Genomic DNA, 24,285 nt, shown 5'->3' with positions numbered 1-24,285 from the left:
TTGACCCAATTTGTTTTCAATAAAATAATAAAAGAAACAGAGTAGTCCATGTTCACAAATGGGACGAAATGAGCAAAATAAAGTAATGGGCGCCCCTTTTAGACAATTTCTTTTAAATAAATGCCCGTTTTAGTGACTCGAGTTAAAGACTCAAGAATTCTTGAAAAGTCCATCCCAAATCCATAACACAGAGAGAATTAGAGAAAGACAAGAAAAAACGGGGCACAGCCCTTGGATTGGAGATCCCAATTCTCAAGGGTGGGAGATTGACAAAATTTTGAATTTTTCGGAACTTGGCTAGCGGGAATGATGGAATTTCTGAAAGATTTAGGGGGCATTTCTAGCATTTGACGTTGCAGAAAGAAGTTTGGTCTAGAGAGAGATTTGGCAGGAAGACGGGGCTAATTCTGGTCAATCATGTATGGAGGCAGTAATGATATCTGCAGCAGCTCAATCCACCACCGAAGCTACAAAAATTTTCCAGGACTCGATAAAAAAATAAGACCAAAATAAAGACTTTTGCTCAAACAAAAGCAGGTTTTGGGTTTTCCGCAGGTAAATCTACTCTTCTTTCCTAGTTTGTCTTCCCTAAGCTGAATTAGAATTTTCCCATTTCCTCTTTTGTTCATTCTCTCTCTCTTCTTTCTATCCTGTTGTTTGTTGTTGTGTCTTCTGTGCATTGACTGTTCTCCTTTTCTTATATTACTTTGTGTCTAATTTTGGTTTTGTTTATTTTTTTTATTCGTTTTGGGTATGTTTGAGAAGCTGTTTTGAGCGAAGGAATATCTGTTTTTTTTTTTTTTTTTTTTTTTTTTATGGGGTTATTTTCTCCAGAGCAGAGTGTGGAGAAGATCGAGCTTGTCCCAAAGAAGAAGAAACTATGATCTTAGAATCTGACTGAAGGGTAGAGTTCTCTGACATTTCTGCAGGGGTATTGAGATTTTGAGCTGGGAACCATGTCTCAGACAAACTGGGAAGCTGATAAAATGTAAGTATTTCGTTTATATGCGTTTTTTTTCCCTTCTTTTTCTCTTTCTTTTTATTTGTTCTGTTACTCTCCTTCTCTTTCTAGTGGGTCTCCTTTTGGGTTCTCTTGTAGGTTTCCTGTTTTTGGTTTCTGGGATTCTTGTGGTCTGGTTTTCTCTTCTGGTTTTTTATTTGGGGTTTGTTTCTGTAGTGGGTTCTTTTCATTCTTCTTTTTCTTTTTTGGTGTTTTCTCATTTGAACATCTCTGACTTTTTTTCTTAGGGTTTAGGTTCTTGCAATAGCTCCTTTGTTTCTGCTTTTACCTTGGGTTCAAGATTTTCAACTTTGAAACTTGGGTTTAGGTTATAAATGAGCTAGGTCTGTCGATGTTTCTTCTCTTTTGCCCCTCCTCTGGAGTCTGCAGTTTTTTTTCTCCGTATCATTTATGAAGTTTCAATCTTTGTTTCTGAATGGTGATATTTTTTCTTGTATTTCTTCGTAACAGGTTGGATGTGTATATCTATGATTATCTAGTGAAAAGGAACTTACAGGCTTCAGCAAAAGCCTTTCAAGCCGAAGGGAAAGTGGCTTCAGATCCTGTTGGTAAGATTATAAGAGATACGACAAATAAGTAATATCTCTTTGAGTTTCTGATTTTCAAATTTTCACATTTTGAGGGTTTTGAAATATGGGATTACATTGGTTTTCAGCTATTGATGCTCCTGGCGGTTTTCTTTTTGAATGGTGGTCCGTGTTCTGGGATATCTTCATTGCAAGGACAAATGAGAAACACTCTGAAGTAGCTGCATCTTACATCGAGGTGGGTATGTTTGTTTTTGTGTCTTGCATACTTTTTGGGGGTGAAGGATTTTTTCGTGTCCTTCCCTCCATAATTATATTTTCTTCCTTTTCGTTTCCTTTCAGCTTTGATGATTTTAAGTTTTAACTTCACAAGGCATATGTTTTTATTTGCATTTTTTGTTCATTTGTAGTGTTTATTCAGTTCTGTTCTATTCTTTAATATGTACTTTGCAGACAATAAAATAAGACCACTCTGTTTGAGAATCAGAGAATATGCCTTGTTTCAGAAGTATCATCAATATGTTTTGAGTATCTTATATGCTGCATTTTCTGCAGGTGGTTGAAATACACTAGAATTGATTCTCTAGGATTTGGGTTGGGATTTTTCATGTTGCATCTAAAATGTGGTTATCTTTTCCACTGGGAAGAAAATTCCGCAAACATACTCTTGTTTTCATGAGGCATTTTGTGGACTGTTTTGATGTCTATCTTCAGTGGCATGATTTGGCACCTTTTATTTGCCATGGCGTATTTGTATTTGGTTACTTCTGCTTGACATGTCTGTATATGTCTATACCACTCAAACCATTGAGGATTCACTGACTAAAATTAACTACCCAAGTAACTCAACTATTCTGTGTCTTGAAATCTTTTTTGAACTATCTGGAGGCAGTTACAGGAATCCTGTATGCCATTTACTCCATCTAGGACCTGAAAGTCCTCTAATATTTTCCATAGTTGTCAAGGCGTTGCCTAGGCGACAAAAATGACAAGGCAGACACCTTTTATAATGTCATTTATATTGATGTATCTTATTAATGTATGTGTTACTACATTTTATTATATGTGTTGAAGATTAATTAGTTTTATGATGTTTTTCTGAGTAGATGTTTTATGTTAGTTGTTAGATAGGAGGAGGTGGGGACCACAGTAGTTATCTCAGTCCAAATTTTATTATGTTTTTTGAGTGTTATATATGCTGTTTTATGCTTTGCCGCCCAATAAGGTCATAGTTGTCTTTGTACTGTTCTATTATTTTAGTATAAATAATAAGTGAAGGGGGCGGCCAGATCATTGTTCTCTTTTCTTTCAACTTCTCTTCTTCTCTTCTTCTCCTTCTCTCTTCCTTCTCTCTTCAAGAAACTTTCTTTCATATTTTTTAATTCAGCAGATTTCTACTATATGTTATATATATAAATTATACTTTGTTTTAATGTTTTACTGTTGAAATTTAAAAGATCAAAGGGTTTTGAGGAGAGAAAAAGAAAAAGAAAGAAAGAAATGAAAGAGGAAAGAAAGAATAGAATAATAAAGTTCTTTTTTTCTATTCTCTCTCTCTAATTAAATAAAAACAGAGACTCCATCCTTGTTTTTTTTTCTATTTACTTTCTATCTTGAATATTTATCATATAAAGTTAATAACCTTCTTTAGCTGCTAATTAATATGAATTTGCTCTATTAAATACTTATTATAGTAGTATTATTTTTGAAAATAATGAAATTAATATATGTAAAAGATTTTTATCTTTTAGATGTGATGATTTGCCACATTTTTAGAGGAAATTTAATGTTCTTAATAAAGAGAATTGCTATTTTTTCAATTAACACACATGCTGAATGGTATATAAAACTAGGAAACTAGCCAAAAGTCAGTTTTTTATATTATAAAACTTTTATCGCCTAGGCGCCCCAATGTCGCTCAGAATCGCCTAGACGCCTTGAAAACTATGGTATTTTCTCCGTACGACCCATGTCTTTCACTCTTCATTTTGGAGTGTTCAACTTGCAAAAAATTTCTTCTCCTCAATGGTGTAGTGGCTGGTCTTTGGCATAGATGTTCTACTTTTAGGTTCCTGCTTAGGCCACTGCTCATCCTGCCATTAATCTGGAGATCATTTGTTCTTTGTTACACTCATCTATTCTACTTTTACCAAGTGTAATTGATAGTGGAAAACCTTGAAGAATGACATGTATAACTTGCAGGAAGCACTTAGCCTTCAAAAAAAAAACTTGCAGGAAGCACTTTGTGCTAGGTTTATATGTGATAAGAATTATTATGATTCAAACCATTCTTTGATGAGATCATATTAGACCTTGTTTGGGATTTCAGCTGGAAGTATAGCTTGCAGGAAGCACTTTGTGCTAGGAATCTTATTTGAAGTTGCTTATAGATAAGCACTTGGATGAAAAAGAACTATGCAATTTTGTGAAAATAACTTGTCAGAAGAACAAGGCAGTTTGGTTGTTTTGGAAACACATTGAAGTATTATGGGTAGGTTGGCTATTGAAGAAAATTATTAGGACAGTTGGTCATCTATAAACTTATAAATGGATTAGGTGGACAATTTTATCATTGAAATGATCACAGGAAGAAATAATCCATTTCTTTCTTTTTTTTTGGAGAAGAGGTAAAGTATCAATTCATTAAAATAGGAAAATAAAGGACCCACACACAACCAGAGGCTGTACAATGGGGTGGTACAAAACCAGTTAAACCACTATTCTGTTCAAACTCAAAAAGAGAACTAAAGAAAGAACCATCAACGGCTAACTGTGCTGATGACCGGGAAAACAATTCCCCACTATTTTCTGCCACACTTTCTCCTGTTGACAGCCTTTGTTTTGGAGTAACCTTGAGTTCATTTCCTGCCATATCAACCAGAAGACTGCTCTTGGAATCAAATACCCATAATATTTTCTCTTTCTTACTCAAGCCTTGTATCCACCACCCTTTTACAAAAGCATCCAGAGGCTGGGCAGCAAATTCTGATACCAAAGATCCTGAAAGTTTTCACCCAAATGTTGTAGGTGAAACTGGAATGCAATAACACGTGGTCACCTGATTCTTCTACCCTGTTACATAACACACACCTAGGTGACTCAATCACCATTACCCTCTTAATCAAGTTGTCTTTTGTAAGAATCTTGTTCAGATACTCAATCCACATACATTTGTTCTCTATTCCTCAGAAAAAGTACAAGCAGATTAGTAGCAACCTATCTCCACATCTTCCCATTATACTAAACTTCTACTTTAAATTATCCATGCTTTGAAGGCACTTAAGTAATTCACTAGATCAGCATTGCTGCTTTTTCTTTTATTTTCTTTTCCAAAAGGGCTTAATATCTGCAATACCAAATGGAACCTCACCCTTTTGCCAATAAAATGGAACCCTAGAGTTTTCTGTTTTTGGTGGCACAAAACATTTCTTACATACTATTACTATAATATATCTAAAAATCAAGTGAATAAAATTAATTTACCTCTCAAAGGAAGGGCCTAAGGTTTCAATGAATTGATAGATAATCACTGATTATTTAATGCCACAAAATTTTCTCATTGCTCCTGTAAGCTTTCAAGAAGGGTTTTTCCCACTTGTAATTATTTTTTAAGTGTATAACTGTATATGCTTTTAAAGTAGATACTTATATTTATGTTGATATTTTGGAGGGCTATCCATGCGAGTTTATGTTCTGGAATTTCAGACCCAATTAATAAAGGCAAGGGAGCAGCAACAACAGCAGCAGCAACAGCAGCAGCAACAGCAACAACCTCAACAACAACAGCATCAACAACAGCAACAGCAGCAACAACAGCAAATGCAAATGCAACAGCTCTTATTGCAGAGGCATGCACAACAGCAACAACAGCAGCAGCAGCAACAACAGCAACAACAGCAACAGCAACAGCAGCAGCAGCAGCAACAGCAGCAGCAACAGCAGCGAAGAGAGGGTGCCCATCTTCTTAATGGTACTGCAAATGGGCTTGTTGCCAATGACACTCTTATGCGACAGAACCCTGGAACTGCAAATGCTTTGGCTACAAAAATGTACGAGGAGAGATTAAAACTGCCAATTCAGAGAGATCCTTTAGATGATGCAGCTCTGAAGGTAGTGCTCAGTTCATAATTAGCATTAGAAACATTACTTTCTTTTTTCACATCTTTCTTGTTGCCATTTTTAACAAGTTAACAAATTTTCTTTTGCAGCAAAGATTTGGTGATAATGTGGGCCAGCTTCTGGATCCAAACCACACCTCAATGTTGAAGTCAGCTGCAGCAGCTGGCCAACCATCTGGGTACCTTCCATTCTCATTTTTTATCTTTATTGCTGTTCTTACCGTTAATGTTATTTTTAAATGTTGTTGTCATTCTGATATGTTTATTTCATTAGTTTTAGTAAGGGTGTATTCTCAGTTGGTGTGTAGATGTAAAAGTTATTGTTTTTATTCCTTTATCATCATTACTTGATATACATGTATTATCTGATGTACTTGGTTGTATTAGATGTATATGCTGATTTTAACAGTTGAGCTTTTTTTTTTCCCTCCAGACAAGTCTTGCATGGGACTGCTGGTGCCATTCCAGGGACCCTTCAGCAAGTTCAAGCTCGGAATCAGCAACTTCCTGGATCTACACAGGTGTGGGTTGTTAAGACTGAGCTCATTTTATGTCTTTCCTCTTAATGTATGCTATATGACTGGAATTGAAACAGGATATAAAGAATGAAATGAATCCAGTACTAAACCCCAGAGGTCCAGGTCCTGATGGATCATTGATTGGAGTTCCTGGTATTGTCTTCTGGTTTCCTTCTTGTGTTGCCTTTGAGTTTAACTATATATGCATGCATGCATGTATCGTGGGGTGTGTGTGTGTGTGTGTGTGTGTGTGTGTGTGTGTGTGTGTGTGCAGAGGCTAAGTTCAAAAATTGATTTTATGTAGGACCATTTCTTTCTGACATTTCACATCATTTGTATCAGGATCAAATCAAGGTGGTAACAATTTGACTCTGAAAGGATGGCCACTCACTGTAAGTATTTTATAGACTTTATTATCAGTCTTCCTTGTCATTCTAATTTTATTATCATTTATTTAACTGCATAATCATGACTATTAATTTGTTTATTATAGTGACTGTTAACCTTGTGGTATTAACAAGTGTTTTGAGTCATGTATGATTACTGGTAGAGTAAATTATACATGGTTGCTGAGTTAGATCGGACATCACCTAAGGACCAATTTCTGGTGAAAGAAAGGAAAGAACATGTATTATGGTTTGCACAAGTGGCATAATTTCTTTACTTTTAAGGTTGTGGCTTCTTGGTTTTTGCAATGGATGGTATGGAATGGGATCTCTTTAACTGTTTGCCAACTTTAAAATATTCTCCTTCCGTCAATGTTCTTGTTGTGCAGTTTTAAGAGTGAGAAGGTGCATTCTTGAATGCAGTGAGGTGCCACTTTAGAAAGAAAATCAAAAGAAAATTTTAATATATAAGAATAGGCAAATCTAGTTTCTGAAACAAAAAATAAAATCCGTAAAATGCCTATTAGTTAAATTGGTTTGGTTTCTGCATCATGCTTTCAAGTCCTAATGGGCTAGATTGTATAAACCTTATAATCTGTAGTTACATCTATAATGTTGTAAATTACCCATTCTGTTATTTATCAAAAAAATTGTAAATTACCCACTTGAACCAAATATTTGTTAATTAATCAAATTGTAGCAGCGAGCCACAACTTGAGCCTTACCTGTGAGGATTTTTCAGAATACTATTGCTGTGGGACCATAATCTAAGAAAGGGGAAGCTGAACCCTTACTTCTCTCTTGGGATAAATGGGGCTTCATTTCACTGTCACAATTAGCAGCAATTGGATTTTCATAAATCCATGTGAACTGGCCAATTCCATGAGCCTAAAATGTTGCAATAGCAGTTGTAACTCTAGTACGCCATTGAGTTGTGAGCCTTGGGACCAAGGCCCACAAAGTTCAGCCTATTCCAAATATCCAATAAATTTACTGTTCTATTCCCAGTAGACCTGTTCATGGGCCAGGCTTGGGCTGTGATTTTGCCAAAACTTGAATTGGCCCTGCCTGAAAACTGAGCTAGAAACAGTGTAAAATGTTCATGGGCCAAGCCTAAAGCTAGGCCCATGAACAGGTTTAATTCCCAGACGATCCCCATCAACACAATACGAAGGAAGCTTCTCTGGAACTGCACTAGAGCATCTATTCTTTGAACTGTGTGGAATGAGCACAACTCCAGAATTTTTGAGGATAGAAGACCCAAATTGATTATTGTATGGTAAGAGCGGCACATTTGGTGTTGACTAGAAAGTAGAAATGAGTTCAAAGGCATTGCAGTGGGCTCTATTTTTAGAGGTTGATCAATGTTGGCAGGCTTCTATCATCATAGACAGGTGGCTTGTGGACCTTCAGTGGTGTTAGGGATGGACTGTAAAATTTAACATTGGCAATCTGAATCTGTTGGGTGTATGGTTATGTTCAGTGGTCATGCAGGAAGCATTCTGATGAACTCTTGAGGTCCAGCTGGAGTTGGAAACTCTTTAAGGACCAAACTTCTTGCTGTATTCCAAGGGCTGAATTTAGCTTTCAGTGTGGGCTGAAGTTGATTACCCGTAGGAGACTGTCAAGTGGCAGTAGGTTGGTTTCTATTGGGAATGGGAAGACCATGGATCCCAAGACTTCCGGTTATAGAAATTAAAATTTTAGCTTCCAACTTGAATTGCTCATTCAGGTGGATTCTTAAGTTGGCCAGAAACTTGGCTTAAAGGCTGGCTGGAAAGGTGTCAATAAAGCTGATCTAGAATCGGAGAAGCCAGGCCTGGGGATTAACATGTAGTTTTGCCATTTTCTTTTCATTATTTGTTCAGCCATCAAAAAAGCTATTGGTGATGTCAAACCTACTTCTTTAAGGGTTTCTCATGAGTCATGTGTTCTATTGCATATGTTTGTCTTTGATATGTCCTTTCTGTTTTTCCCCACTCATCCATCTTAGTATTTTTGTCTCATCTACTCTTTATTTGCTAGCATGTCCATTCCATGTAACAATTTTAGGCCTTTAGCCATCTTGTAATGCTTGGCCATTACTTAGTGTAATGGTAAAACCTCAGGCTGACAAGTGTGAGAATGTGGGCTTGAGTCTGAGAGTGGCTACTTTGTGTAAAAAAAATGCCAGTCCACCTCTTGGTCCCCTTCCAACTTCCAAGACCCAGATAGTTGGGCCCAACATTGGGTAATGGCTTTTTCTAGCCATCTTGTAATGCTTCTCATTTAGTGTCATTTATGGGAAGCCCTTGCTGGTCTTACTATGAACTCAAATAGTTTTTATTGATCCTGAATTACATTGTTGGACTAAGAGATTATTATGGCCAGCAATCAACTTAAAATGATAATCCGGCAACTATGTCATTTTTTTTTTATTGTTTCCATTATTCATTTAAACAGTACTTGGTTAGCATGGGAGATCAGATAAGATGGACTCCTAGATAGTTGAATTTGATTGCAGCTTTTTGGGTGGACTTGCTACAGCTGGGATTGGGAATGCATTTTTGTGATTTGTACAGTGACAGCTCTGTTACTGTGTTGTTTATTGTGGTGGGTGGAGCTGCCTATCCATATTTTGTGCATCAGTGTACATCCTTTAATCTACTCCTGCTTTTGGTATACTTTACATAATCAGTGTAGATGACTAGCCTTTGCTATATGTGTAGGGTGAATGAAGATGCAATGCATTTTTTCGCCCATTGTTGGGTGGCAAATTTTGTCTGGTGCTTTTTCTTCACATTATTTAGGGTTCAACCAAGCCAAACAAGTAATCCTAAAGGAATTTTTGCTGATTGGCCCCATCTACAAGGAAGCAGGAAGGCTAGATTTTTTCTGGAGTTGTTTTCCTTTTGCTATCTGTTGTGGAATTTAGAAGGAAAGAAATGGAAGGTTGTTTGATTGGAAGAAGAAAGCTGTAGAAAGGATCTGTGCAGACATTGGCGTTATGATAGTGGAATGGATTCTAGTTCTACCAGAATTTACCAAGACTGCCGTGGAGTCTTTTTGATCCAATTTTTGGTCTTCCATTTAGGCGGATGGAGTCTTTAGGAGTTTTATTTTATTTTCTGTTTTTGATGTCTATTCTATCTTGTTTGGTTCTTGTATTGTTGTCTTCTTTCATTATGGAAGTGGTCTGTATTATTGTGAGGGGTGCTATCTCATAACCTTCACTTTTTGTATTATCCTTTTTATGTTTTAATAAAATTTCTTCTATTTACTATTAATAAAATACATAATTGTTACCTTTTTTGGATACATTTTGTATGTAGCAACTTAAACAGAATGGCATGGAAAACAGAATTCTTGTAGCCAACCGCATATAGTTGGGATAAGGCTTGAATGATATGAATGATGATGATGATTTGTAGGTAGTAACTAAAAAATTTAAACAAGGTTATAACAACTTAAAGAAAGATCTGAAAACAGTTTGTAGGTATCATTATCATTGCCATAATGCTTTATCCCAAGTGCTTTGTAGGTAGTAACTAAAAAGCTGTAATGCTTTATCCCAAGTGCTTGTTTTTCATTGAGCATTGGTTTTTGGGAATATATTCATAATGTTCTTTTAAATTCTTAAACTTTCATATGCCTATAAAAAGACATTAACTTTCATAACTAGTCTTATAGGATATCTATTTTGACTTTATTATCTCTTTTATATACATTTTATGGTTTTATTTTTTGCTTTTTCACCCAACATCCTGCACTTTTAGATTTTGGCTTATATACATGTGCACCCAAGCCAAAATTGAAGGGTGGTTGTAGAGCCTTGCCCCTTGCCTTTGAGATCCTCAAGTATGCCATGAACAAGCTATCTAATCCTTAAACAAGGGTTTTTAGCTTTGTTAGTAATATATATTTCTTCTGTTGAGCCAGAATCTCTTGCAAAGGGCTGGGTGTACTATTACTCAGTATGTACACCTAATTTTTCCAAGGAATCTGACAATTAATTTCTTCCCCTGTGGATATGAGTTACTTTGAAGTCCATCTTTAGGAATTTTATGTAGAAATTCATACTTATTGTTCAATATAGCAATTTTATACCAAGAATAATTTCAACCATAGGTGACGAGTCACTTTCAATAATAGCTTGGGCCTTATCCATGTTATGATGTCCAACCCATAACTAAGATGGCAAGAAAGCACTAGGTTACATTGGTAGCTTTGTAGTGGAATGCATTACCATTTGGTATTAAAGTTGCATATATCACTTTTTCCTTTCCTATGTTTTCATCTGGTTATAGATAATCCTGTGAATTTGCTCTAGTAAGATTTAGCTTTTCTAACCATTCTCATTTGTTTTACCCCTTAATAGGGAATTGAGCAGCTTCGTTCTGGGATTCTTCAACAGCAAAAGCCATATATACAGTCTCCTCAGCCTTTTCATCAACTTCAGTTGTTGACACCGCAGCAGCAACAGCAACTCCTGCTTCAGGCACAGCAAAATATGAATTCTCCTTCATCCAATGAAGTAGACAGCAGAAGGCTGAGGATGCTTCTTAATAATCGAAATTTAAATCTTGGAAAGGATGGCCAGTCCAATTCTGTTGGTGATGTAGTTCCAAATGTTGGATCACCAATGCAAGCTGCATGCCCAGTTTTACCCCGTGGGGAGACAGAGTTGCTAATTAAGGTGTCTCTTTCCACCAATGATTATTCTTACAAATTTCTTCTGGTTTTTGAGCTATCAGTAATTCTTCCATGCTCTGGGTTTCTTTCATCCTCATAGAACGTGTTCCTGTGTAGTAGAAAATAGCTCAGTTGCAGCAGCAGCAACAACAACAAACCAGCAATCCACAGCAACCACAACTTCAACAACATCCACTTTCTAGTCAGCAGTCTCAGAGTTCAAACCACCATCTTCACCAACAAGACAAAATGGGTGGTGCTGGAAGTGTCACTGTAGATGGTAGCATGTCAAACTCCTTTCGAGGAAATGATCAGGTCTGCCTTTTTATGACTGAACTTCCTATTTCAGTTTTATCTGTCACTCATTCTTTCTAATGTTATCATAATATCTAATTTATAAATTTCCATTAGGTTCCTAATAAAGTTTTGTTCAATGCACTTTAAGGCTTCGAAAAACCAGAGTGGGCGAAAGAGAAAGCAGCCTGTGTCATCTTCTGGACCTGCCAATAGTTCGGGAACTGCAAATACAGCAGGACCCTCCCCAAGTTCTGCACCCTCAACACCCTCAACTCATACCCCAGGAGATGTGATCTCAATGCCTACTTTACCACACAGTGGTAGTTCCTCTAAGCCTTTGATCATGTTTGGGTCTGATGGATCTGGTACTCTAGCATCACCATCAAATCAGCTGGTGAGCGGATATTCAACTTCTTGTATTGGCTTAAGTTGGTGTCTCCTCGGAAAAAAAACGAGTTTTCAAAACTTCTACTTGCTCAAAATTCTCATTAGCACTCCATTTTGGCAGTGGGATGATAAAGATCTTGAATTGCAGGCTGACATGGACCGATTTGTGGAGGATGGATCTCTGGATGATAATGTTGAATCTTTTTTATCTCATGATGACACTGATCCTAGAGACACAGTTGGCCGCTGTATGGATGTCAGTAAAGGTGAGATTAATGCCACATCGTGTGGTGAAACATGTATTCCAGGAGTCTATAAAGATTTAAATTAGTAGTGGATTTTGATGGACTATTTTTTGCATTGAGACTTTTGTTTGTGATCTAAAACAGGCTTTGCATTTAACGAAGTTGGTTATATTCGAGCAAGCACAAATAAAGTTGTCTGCTGCCACTTTTCATCAGATGGAAAACTGCTTGCTAGTGGTGGGCATGATAAAAAGGTTAGGTCTAAATGGTGTTTTTTATTTTTATTTTTAGTGTTTATAGTGCCACAGACGAATTAGCCGACTTGATAGAAAAGCATCTGGTTTGTTAAAGAATAACAATTACCTATTGTTTTATGTTTGTGTTGCAGGCTGTATTGTGGTACACAGATACTTTAAAGCAAAAGAGTGCACTGGAAGAACATTCTTTGCTGATAACTGATGTTCGTTTCAGTCCAAGCATGCCACGTCTAGCGACATCTTCTTTTGACAAAACTGTCAGGGTTTGGGATGCTGACAATGTTAGTTTCCAACATATTACTTTTTAATGATTTGGCCAAAAGTTTGTTAATTATTATTCCATTTTTGTGGAATCTGATTATTACTGTTACAAATTTTAATTGTCCTAGCTAAGACTTGTAGCACAGCTTCTGTTCCTAAACATGATTTATTGTTACAATAGATTGTTTCTTAATTGTATCTTTATCCAATATCCGATATTTATGATGTTGCCAGTAGGAATTCTCTCATATTTTAAATTGGTATTCTTAGTTTGTCTTTGGGACATTGACAATGTTAGTTGCCTTCATGTTATATTTTTTTATGATTCATCCAGATTTTTGTTATTTTTCTTTCCATGTTTTTTCTGGAATGTGATTATTTATTGTTTCTAAACATGATTTGTTGTTACAAAAGATTGTTTATAGTTGTATCTTTGATCCATATTTACGATGTTGTGTATGGTCATGGAAAATCTTGTAATGCAATTCCTGGATAATGTGTGAGATGTTTCTAATTGTTGTAGTTAAACTTCACTGCTCTTTGATTGGTTTTACTTAAAGAGTCAAACGTTATGCCTGGTTCTTAATCTTAGGTACTGAATAGCTGTCAAGGTGTTGCTTAGGCAATTAAGCATCCTTTGTTGGGTGCCTTGTCTGAATGCCTTGATTTATAGCATCAAGGCAGTTCTCTGGGTGACTAGGTGCTTGCCAAGTCTACAAAAATATAAGGCAGTCGCCTTGTTATAATAATCATTAATATATGTGTGTTAAAATATTTTATTATAAACTGTATATTTTTATACTTTTGTTTTTTGCATTGAAATTTAAAAGTTTCTATAGGTTTGGGAATGGAGAAAGGAAGGAAGAAGAGAAGGGTTAAGGGGTTTGTTTTTCTTTTGTTTTTCAACTCTCTTTCTCTCTCACATTAAATAAAAAATGGTTGTACCCTTGTTCTTTTCTCCTTGTAGAGAACACTGATGTGGGCCCCATGGCTGTGGTCCCCACTGTGTTCGTATGACAACACATGTAACCTTTGATTAGTTGTCAGTGTTAGTTAGTAGTTATCTTAGACAGCTTGTTATCTTAGTTATTTATTTGTTTTATTTGCCATGTAAGCATTAAGGGCAATTTTGTCCTTTCCTACATTTATTGAACATAAACCATAAATATTGAGAGAGTGGCGGTAGCAGATTGATTCGATCTGCCCTTCCTTTCAAAACCCTTGTGTACTTCTGCTTCTCCTTTCTTCTCCCTCTTCCTTCTACTTTTCTTAATCCGAAATCTGTTGGAATTCAAGACTGACTATAGTCTTGATCGACTACTTGGTATCAGAGCTTATCTAGGGTTTCTCATGTGATCACATGAGAACTGTCTAGGGATGGAAGCTTACAAAGGACTGTTTGTTGGCTGATTCTTGGAGGTTACCAGAAAAGTATAGCAGCTGTTCGAAGACTTGTCGAGGCTTGCAGAATGTTTTGGTAATCAGGAAGAATCAGAGTGTTCGTTGGCTGATTTTTGGACTGTTCGTTGATCGATAATGCAAAAGAATACTTTGCTAATTCACTGGCCTCTTATCTATTTGATCATGGGGTTATTCACCAGAGCACTTGTCATCATACACCACAGCAGAATGGGGTTGCCGAGAGGAAGAATAGGCACATTTTGGAGGTGGCTAGAAGCATCATGTTTACCTCCAATGTGCTTATCCGTTTCTAGGGTGATGCTATCCTCACGGCTGTGTATCTCATTAATTGGGTTCCTTCCCGGGTTCTTGATATGAAGTCTCTGTTTACCCTTTTATACCCAGACGAGGAGTTGTTTACTGTTCATCTTAAAACCTTTGGTTGTACCTGTTTTGTTCAGCTTCTTGGACCTCATCATTCCAAATTTGACCCTAAGGCCTCCAAATGCATTTTTCTCGGTTATGCACAAACTCAAAAGGGTTATTGTTGCTATGATCCTGTTTCAGGGAGGAGATTTGTCTCGATGGATGTCACCTTCTTTGGGGAGGCTCCCTATTATCCTAGGGTTTCTCCTCAGGGGGAGAATTTGGGTCATTTTTCTCAGGGGGAGTGCAGTGAGAGTGGGGTTAACTCATCTGAGGTTGTTCCTTTACCCATTCCATTGAGTGATGAAGGCTGTAATGGTGAGGGTTGTCAGAGGGATCAGGAGTTGAAAGTCTATCACAGGCGATGCAAGCAGGTTGATCTCGGTCATCGGCAGTCCAGGCCACCTCCAGTTCCTTCTGCGGATCCAGATCTAGGTACTACAATCCAAGAGCCCACTGAGATACCTTCCACTGTTGCCACTTCCTCCCCTTCTTCATATGACCTTGACCTCCCTTTTGCAGTCCGTAAAGGGAAACATTGTTGCACCACATCCACAACTCACTGCATTTCATAGTTTCTATCCTATGATCGTCTGTCTCCCTCTTACAGGTCCTATCTCACTTCCATTGCCGATATCCCTATCCCCAGAACAGTGCAAGAAGCCTTATCAGTTCCAGAGTGGAAAGATGCAATGAAAGTTGAGATGGATGCCCTTTTGAAAAATAATACTTGGGAGCTAGTTGACCTACCCGGAGGAAAGAAACCGGTTGGATGTAGATGGGTATTTACTGTGAAACATAATGTTGATGGCTCCATTGAAAGGTACAAAGCCCGGTTGGTTGCAAAAGGGTTTACTTAGACTTATGGTATAGACTACTTGGAGACTTTTGCTTCAGTAGCAAAGATGACCACTATTCGAGTTCTATTAGCCCTTGCAGCAAGTTAATCTTGGCCCTTGTTCCAGATGGACGTTAAAAATGCCTTTCTGAATGGAGACTTATAGGATTCTATGATACAAAGACAAGTAAGAAGGTTTGTTGACCGAACAAGGCATTGTATGGATTAAAGCAATCCCTTAGAGCTTGGTTTGATAGATTCAGACTAGCCCTTGGAAAATTCGGCTATGTACAGGCCCAGTCAGATCATACACTGTTCGTTAAAAGAGTGAACTCTTCTTTGACTTTGCTTGCTGTATATGTGGATGATATTATAGTGACAGGGTATAATAATAGTGAGATTGAGTCCCTCAAACAACTCCTTCATCAAGAGTTTGAGGTGAAAGATCTTGGTGCACTGCGATATTTTTTGGGTATTGAGGTTGCTAGATCTAAGCAGGGGATCTTTATTTCTCAAAGGAAGTATGTTCTAGATCTGTTGGAGGAAACTGGAAAGTTAGGTGTCAAGCCTGACGATACACCCATTGAACAGAATCACAAGATCAGTGCAGAGGGTGGAGAGCCTCTCGAAGACAGAGTTATGTTCCAACGGTTGGTTGGAAAGCTTCTATATCTCTGCCTCACACGGCCATACATCAGTTATGCAGTCAGTGTTGCCAGCCAGTACATGCATTCCCCTAGAACTACACATCTTCTTGCAATTGAAAGAATATTAGCATACTTGAAGAGATGCCCATGTAGAGGTATACTGTTCAAGAACAATAATCACATGAACGTGGAGGTCTATACAGATGCTGATTGGGCTGGGAGTGTTGATGATAGGAGGTCTACATCTGGATATTGTGCCCTTGTAGGAGGTAACCTTGTCTCTTGGAGAAGTAAGAAACAAAGTGTTGTTTTCCGCTCTAGTGCCGAAGCTGAATACATGTCAATGGCTAAAGGAGTGGCTGAAGTCACTACTTGAAGAGTTGGGTATTGATTATGAGAAGCCCTTGATGTTGTATTGAGATAATCAGGTGGCTATTAATATAACTCACAATTCGGTGCAGCATGACAGAACTAAACATATTGGAGTTGATCGACACTTTGTCAGAGAAAGAGTTTCATCACAAAAAGTGTCTCCCGTATATTACCTCCAACATGCAGCTCATAGATCTTCTCACCGAGGCCATTCCAAGGAAGAAGTTAGAGGCAGGCCTATTCAAGTTGAGAATGACAAATATCTATTCCCAACTTGAGGGGGAGTGTAGAGAACACTGATGTGGGCCCCACGGCTGTGGTCTCCATTGTGTTCGTATGACAGCACATGTAACCCTTGATTAGTTTCTCATTGTTAGTTGGTAGTTATCTTAGACAGCTTGTTATCTTAGTTATTTATTTGTTTTGTTTGCCATGTAAGCATTAAGGGCAATTCTGTCATTTCCTACATTTAGTGAACAAAAACTATAAATATTGAGAGAGTGGCGGCGGCAGATTGATTCGATCTGTCTTTCCTTTCAAAACCCTTGTGTACTTCTGCTTCTTCTCCTTTCTTCTCCCTCTTCCTTCTACTTTTCTCAATCCGAAATCTGTTGGAATTCAAGACTGACTGTAGTCTTGATTGACTACTATCCTTTTTGATAGATTTGCTCTTTTCCTCTTTTACTTAATCTCTATCTTAAACTTTTAACATGTAAAATTACAGCCTTCATAGTTTATATGAAATTACTCATTGTTGATGAAAAAAAACTCTATTAAATGTTATATTATTATAATTTGTTCATATATTTAACATACTATTCACTTTTAGATATTGATGGTTTTTCGTGTTTTGAAGAAAATCCATTGTTCCAAATAAAGAGAATTGCTATTTATTTTCATCTAATGTGCATACTGATGGGTATATAAATGTAGGGAATTAACCAAAATTTATATTTTTTATTTTATAAAGTTCTTATCATCTAGGTGCCTGCCTAGCTAAGTGACTAGGTGCTTCACTGTTACCCATCATCACCTGGACTCCTTGTTAACTATGGTGCTCAAATCCTAATTTTTTCTTGTGTATGATTAACATGTATAGCTATCCTTGGATTCTTTGATTTTGATGTCACAAGAATGTTGGTGGTTTCCCCTCTTTGTATTTTTTCTCATTTTCCTTTTGCATGCTGGATATCATTTTCACTTGATACATGAATCCATTGCGCAGCCAGGTTATTCTCTTCGTACTTTTACGGGGCATTCTGCCTCTGTCATGTCACTGGATTTCCACCCAAATAAAGAGGATCTTATCTGTTCTTGTGATGGAGATAGTGAGATACGCTTCTGGAGTATCAACAATGGAAGTTGTGCTAGGGTATTCAAGGTATAAAACAATTGGTTATTTTTTAGTTTTTTAAACTTTTATTTAATGTAATATTATTTCCTTAGTTTTTTATTTTTGTTTCGTGTAAAACTTATGAACATTTTGACTAATTTTGTAGTTTCTGGTGTTCTATGTAGGGTGGCACAACACAGATGCGATTTCAACCACGTCTTGGGAGGTGTCTTGCAGCTGCAGCGGAAAATGTTGTATCTATTCTTGATGTGGAGACTCAAATGAGCAGGCACTCGTTACAGGTTTGTTTTTAGAGCCAATGGTTGGTCATCTTTCTATCTAAATATGGTGCCATGAAAACTGTGGATCTGGTGCATTTTGTAGTATCCAATTAACTGTTACTTTTCTTTTTGAACCTTGGCCTTGCATGAAGTGCCAGATCCATGGTGTTGAAGGCACCATGTTGTTAACTCCTTGTTGTTGTTAACTCCTTCAGACAACTTGGGTGCAACAGAGATGGGTTGAGGGTGGCCTTTTGTATAGTGGTTCAATTATTCAATCCTTACCCAGTTTGGTGTGCGATTTAAAATTTTCTGTCCTGATAAATACAAGGGAGTTTTTTTGATAAATAAATTTCATCAGTTTTCATTAGAAGCAAAGGATAACATCTGTTACAAGCATCCCAGTGGGAGGCGCGAGGTGCAGCCTCACTCTTTAACAAAGAAATGCAACACATTTACAAATGGGCCCAGTACATCTGATCCCTTGTTACCCCTTGCTTAGCTAGAGAATCAGCCAGTGCATTGGCCTCCCTTCCCATCCATTGTATAGTTAAAATCATCTGTTGTATTAGCCATTTGAATTTCTTCATTTCATTTCTGTAGCATCGAATCACTGAATGTCTTTTAGCCAACCCACCACCACCTTGGAGTCCCCTTCTATCACCAACTTCTCCACGCCCAACTCTTTTGCAATCTAGGTGCCTTGTAGGGCTGCATATAGTTCTGCCTTTAAAAGGTCTCCTTTTCCCATTGGTCCTGAATAGATGGCTCTAAATTTCCTTGTCTCTTACAACCCCTCCTATGCCAGAAGGACCTGAGTTACCTTGACTGTAAGGGAGTATTTTGAAATTGTATTTCTTGGAGCATGGGGTTATACATCAGGACAGTTGCACTTATAATCCACAACAGAATGGGGTGGTTGAGAGAAAAAATAGACACACTGTGGAAGTTGCTTGAAGCATTATGGTATCTGCCTTAGTTCCTGTTCAGTCGTGGAGCATGGGGTTATTCTCCTGTGGTCTCATTTGTCACCACAACATTGGCAATGCCCTTCTTGTTCCTAAAATGAGCTGGAATAAGATTAGAATGAAGTATTCATCAAAAAATAAGATTAGGATGAAGTTTCCAGCATGTGTAGGCTTCTTACAGTGATCACACACCACATCTTTCTTCTCCTCTTTCTCACCACTACCTCCCTTGTCTCCTCTAGTTCAAGGTCTGGCACTCACCATGGCTGTAGGCTCACAGGGTCTCATCATAACATTCCACCTACTCTCCTAAGAGACACTATCACAAGTGAGAGTGTTTTGTTTGGCAATATCATGCTTTGGTCTGAGTCCATTTAAGAAGTCAAACACTATTCTTCTCCACTAGCTTCTGAGAAACACTATTATCTGAGAGAGTATGTTCTGTTTGGCAATATTGGACTTTGGGTTGAGTTCATTTAAGAACTCAAACACTCTTATTCCTCTCCACCAGCTTTTGATAAATAGCATCCTCGGTACACTCTCACCTTACTGTTTCAAGGTGAACGATCACTTGGCACAAGGTCTTCAGAGCAGAGAAGTAAATTGCAAGTGACTTATCTTCTTGCTTCAGACTACTTTTGACATCAATTGATAGGCTCATGCTACATTCATAGCTTGAGAATAAGTTCTTCTACTCCATCCCAAATCTCCTTGGTAGTATTCATCCACAAGTTCTTACTAATATGTGGCAAACATTGAATTACACAGATTCATAAAAAAAAGAAACATTGAATTAGACAGCTTGGTGAGGTCATCACCATGTAATTCTCTTGCACCCATTGGGCATAAGATAGATCAGAGGACTCTAGGTCCTTTGTGTCCCCTGTGATATATCCCAATTTTCCTCTTCCACCAATGGCTATATGTGTAGATCAAGCCCATGCAAGGGACCTTGTTCCATTCAGCTTCACAATAGTGATCTGAGTTCCTTGCATCTCTCCCATTACTCCCAGAGACCCACCAAGCTCTTCTGTAACTTCTGCTCACTTCTTGATGCTTCCATTGTTTTCAAAAGGGTCAGTTATATGCCAGTAAACAAACAAAGAATCTCAGAGGGGCACTATATAAGGAAAAAAAGCATTCAAGGTTCTCTCAAAGCCACTAAACAGCAAACAAGGGTTTTGGACCGACTGGGCCTTCTAGATTAATCTCAGTAGAGCCTTTAGATCTCTTATCTGGTGCATTCGATCTCTTCAAGGGATAAAAACAACAGAAAAAAAAAACCTCTTGGGAACAGGTCACTTGTCATACTCCAGGTCTGGACCTTGAGTTTAGGAGAAACTTGAGATGGGATCACCTCTCCAGATTTAAAACGTTGAGAAAGCTGAAGCGCCCCCTCTAGAATAGTGAAAGAAAACTAGGGGAGCCCAAGTACTAGACCCAAACTGAAAAATAAAATCCTATCTCAAACCTACATACCTCCTTGTATCTGCTTGGTTTTTCCTGTTTTTAGTATTTGTAGTTGTATTCATTGCATCATTTTTCAAGTTTTTTGCTTCTATCTTGTTTTTTTTTGGCTTGGCTTGCCATATCATAGACATTGGTGGGCTGATTTCGTCTGTATTCTGGATGGACTTGTACCAGGGACATACAAAACCTGTTCATTCTGTATGTTGGGATCCTTCTGGTGAATTATTGGCTTCTGTGAGCGAGGACTCTGTCAGAGTATGGACTTTTGGTTCTGGGAATGAAGGGGAGTGTGTTCATGAATTGAGCTGCAATGGGAACAAATTCCATTCTTGCGTTTTCCATCCCTCCTATCCTTCTTTATTGGTGATTGGTTGTTACCAGGCAAGTTATATTATTTCAAACAAATATTTCCTCCAGCTATGCCTATTAGCATGCTTTATGTGTGATATTTAATTAGTGTTATCGTTAGTTCTCTAGCTTATTTTTGGCTTGAAAATTTCTTTTTATACGGTTTTAGTTAAAATATATATAGATTTATGGATGACGTATCATATTGAACTTACTAACTGAGAAGGGCCTTGTATTGGTATTTTCAGGATGTTCTCTCTCTCTCTCTCTACTAATCCATTATCTCTGATTCTTCCACTCTTTCATAACATCTACTTATTTAGCGTACAACAATTTAACAAAATAATATGAAAATGATAGAAAGTGGGTATCCACATATTTTGTTCTAACTACTCCTGATGCCCCTTGTTGAAGTATACAAGTTCATGCTCTAAGGCGTTCCAAATTTGGGTGGTGGTTTGAATTTGTAGCTCCAACAATTTACTGCCGTGTCTGGGCACTTTGGTCTGTGCACAACTCAAAAGTTGCATGGTTTTGGTAATACATGTGGTGGAAAAAACAGGACAAATAACCGGCCAGTATTTTGTCTTTCTTCTTAACGAATGGTGTTCTTCAAATAATAAATAATGTATTAATATCATATTATGTTAGTTCATTTTTATCAGCTTATTACATTCAATTTATAGGGACTTTGTATCTATCATGAAAAAAAAATGACTTGGCCGATTCGTAACATGTTATTTTGGCATTTTTACAGTCATTGGAACTTTGGAACATGGCTGAGAACAAAACAATGACTATGTCTGCACATGAAGGGCTGATTGCTGCCTTGGCAGTATCAAATGCGACTGGGTTGGTAGCATCTGCCAGTCACGACAAGTATGTCAAGCTCTGGAAGTGATCGCTGTATCAGTGCCATCATAGAGGGTGAAACTGTTGTGTCTTGTGTGTTCATAGATATTAGCAAGTCTAACATCTCTTTGTTAGTGGTTTGTTTTAATTGCAGTTAAGTTGGTCTAGCAGGGGAAAAAAAGTTGCTAGGCCTTGTCAATTTCTCTTCGTTTTATTCCCTTCCATCTAACACGAGAAGATGGCATTGATGCAACAGATACTAACCTTGTTGCTGTTGTGGTATTAGCCGGCTATATTTATACAACCCAAGCTAGCGGAATCCGTCTTTGAGTGCTTCCTTTCTGTCAACACATGGAAGTCTTTACATAAAACTTGAATCAACTTGTAAAGTATATACTCTCGTTAAAGAATGCGTCGATTTTCATAACCTTGCCTTCATTTTTGCCTGTCATATGCTGTCCTATCAACTATTATCTTTGTTTCCTTGTACTATAACATATAAGGCTGCTTGGTGCCCCTAAATGGTTTGTACTAATGCACAACATCGCTTATTACTAAGTTCTGGATTGACTCCAATGGGTGACTGCATCCATTATCGTCCATGGTCTGGGCAGTGGTGGGCAGGTGTTTGACAGATGATTGCTCTTGCATGGTATTGCCTAGTGTCAAATCCCTATGGTGGGTTGAATGGAATGACATCTGGGTGGGTGTTGCTGGATCAATTGGTCTGATGATTATTGCAGCGAGCTTGTGTTCTTAATACTGGTTTTTATATCTAAGTCATTCAGTGAGTTGATTTATCCTATCAATGAAACCGTTAAAATTTATGATAAGTTGGATTTTAATTTGGTGGTTAAGATGTTCAATTTTGAAAGAAATAGGATTATTATTATTATTTTCGTGAAGAACATGCCAGAAAGGTGTTGATGAAGTTGGAATTGGAGACTCGAGAGGATTAGAGAGGGAGAAGGTACACGCCTACACCTTTTAAATAAATTCTTCCTTGTTTCAGTCTTTCTCTGGTCAGTATGTGTCCTGAAAATGGGTTTTTTTTTTTTTTTTTGGTTATTGCTCGAGGGTGGTAGGGTGAGTTTATGAAGAAAACACAACCTTATTTACAGTCAATCGTATATTATAAGAATAGAAAAAAGGTAAAGAAATCATATATCTTAACAAAAAACAAAATTAAATTTCGATTCATTAGTATTAGTGAGGTATATTTGTGCATGAAGAAGCTACAGGTGTTTGGAGAGAATGGAGTGGAGAACACCTTGAGCTATGGGATGATAACAGCCACGGGCTTCTGCAAAAACTCTTTTAGCCAATATCTTCGCTTCTTCCTTTCCACTGCCTTGAACCAGTGCCGTATACAGAGGGCGAAGGTACTTCAGCCTCCCAACTTCCTTCAAAGTTTTCTCCACTTCACTGTAGTGTTCTTGCACCCAGACGAAATGGCCAGTCGGAGAAATGCCGCCTTCACCTCATAACCTTTGGATTCTGCTAGCCTGTACCGGGCATCCAATGGGACAACCTGTGAAGCTTCAACGGATTTATGCAAATTCTCCAGATAAAGCTCCCATTCCTGCCCTCGTCAATCCGCAACTTCATCCTCCCTTGGCATCCTCCCAAGTCTAAACTCGTTTGCCAGTAACACAATCTTACTATAGATGTTGGAGACAGGCTCAAAGGCATCTACAGGGATACCTGTATCCTCGGGCCAAAGAACCAAATCTATATGCTTCTCTATTCCAGGAATATTTGCTTTCAGGAAATTCAGAAATAATTGACTGGAACTTAAATGTAGCGATATGTTTCTTAATGAATTCATCAAATGCAGGCCGTCTGATCTGACGTTCAATGCGCCAAACAAACTGGAAACCTTTCTCATATGGAACTCTGGAGTAGATATCATCTGGGTTCACCCCTTCCTGTTTGTTTTTCAGCTTAATGAACTCCATGTCATCCTTGAATCTCCATTGCATTCAAAACTCTCCAACCAATTCCAATGCTCAGAGCAGCTCTGTCCTCTCCCTGTACAACTTCAATGATTCTCCGTTCCCCGTATGTTGTGAAGCCCTCGTTCAACCAGAAATCCTCATTGGTTTTATTGGTGATCAGATTCCCAGTCCAGCTATGAGCAAGCTCATGGGCTACTACTTGGGCACCACCAGCATCACCCTTAATCGCAGTCTGTGTCAAGAAGACCATCCTCGGATTCTCCATACCACCCAAGGAATAAAATATACGGTGTATCGTATAGTAAGGGGCGATATGATCTATACCGCACATCTGCATCCATGCCTTCATCTGATAACAACCAATTGCGTCTCACTTTAAAAAAAATGAGGCAAGACATAGAACTAAAGTCGCCCAATGACCAAGAGCATATACCTCTTCTACTACTAATCCACTTACCACTTTTTGTTAATAAAAAAAAACACATTAACCTTTATCAACATTAAAGTCTAGTAGTCTACATATAACCCGAATAAACAATATATACTAATATTCAACAACTCCAACTATAAATTAAAAAGAATAAATTTTAAAATTAATATTTTATTAACAATAGAATAAATAATTTATCAAATCTACATATATACCAAAAATTGATTTTAAATTTCAAGAAATTTATACAAATAAAATTATTATTAGTAGAAA

The 24,285-nt window shown here is 37.7% G+C and overlaps 1 protein-coding gene and 1 pseudogene across 17 annotated transcripts; one reads left to right on the top strand and one right to left on the bottom strand.

Moving 5' to 3' along the window:
• The first annotated feature begins 171 nt into the window (after nt 1–171).
• Nucleotides 172–22,051, top strand: LUG (transcriptional corepressor LEUNIG). Of its 17 annotated transcripts, none has more exons than XM_088959245.1 (19): nt 172–555; nt 840–988; nt 1,472–1,569; nt 1,677–1,786; nt 5,254–5,658; nt 5,757–5,845; nt 6,100–6,187; nt 6,262–6,337; nt 6,527–6,576; nt 10,928–11,245; nt 11,362–11,556; nt 11,702–11,932; nt 12,074–12,191; nt 12,315–12,424; nt 12,559–12,708; nt 17,598–17,753; nt 17,891–18,007; nt 20,599–20,805; nt 21,530–22,051. In XM_088959245.1, the coding sequence occupies exons 2-19, from the start codon at nt 957–959 to the stop codon at nt 21,671–21,673; spliced, it is 2,694 nt and encodes an 897-aa protein (XP_088815371.1). In that variant the 5' UTR covers nt 172–555; nt 840–956; the 3' UTR covers nt 21,674–22,051. The 17 variants fall into 17 exon arrangements, with proteins under 17 accessions (XP_088815371.1, XP_088815362.1, XP_088815367.1 ...); XM_088959236.1 differs by having other exon boundaries at nt 12,047–12,191; XM_088959241.1 differs by having other exon boundaries at nt 11,687–11,932.
• An 808-nt stretch (nt 22,052–22,859) lies between these two features.
• LOC148842796 (leucine aminopeptidase pseudogene) lies at nt 22,860–23,931 on the bottom strand (annotated as a pseudogene).
• Between the last annotated feature and the right edge of the window lie 354 nt (nt 23,932–24,285).

The sequence above is a fragment of the Nelumbo lutea genome, chromosome 8 (assembly GCF_056320005.1).
Source record: "Nelumbo lutea isolate HS-2025 chromosome 8, American lotus-T2T, whole genome shotgun sequence".
Lineage (NCBI taxonomy): Eukaryota > Viridiplantae > Streptophyta > Magnoliopsida > Proteales > Nelumbonaceae > Nelumbo > Nelumbo lutea.
Note: the sequence above shows the minus strand (reverse complement) of the source record. Positions and strands in the feature narration are given on the sequence as shown.

Bases quoted from the DNA above. Each gene is read 5' to 3' on its own strand.
- LUG (XM_088959231.1), top strand. From the start codon at position 957: ATGTCTCAGACAAACTGGGAAGCTGATAAAAT. The intron at 1,570-1,676 runs GTAAGATTATAA...ATTGGTTTTCAG, and splicing joins AGTGGCTTCAGATCCTGTTG to CTATTGATGCTCCTGGCGGT. The intron at 6,338-6,526 runs GTATTGTCTTCT...CATTTGTATCAG, and splicing joins ATCATTGATTGGAGTTCCTG to GATCAAATCAAGGTGGTAAC.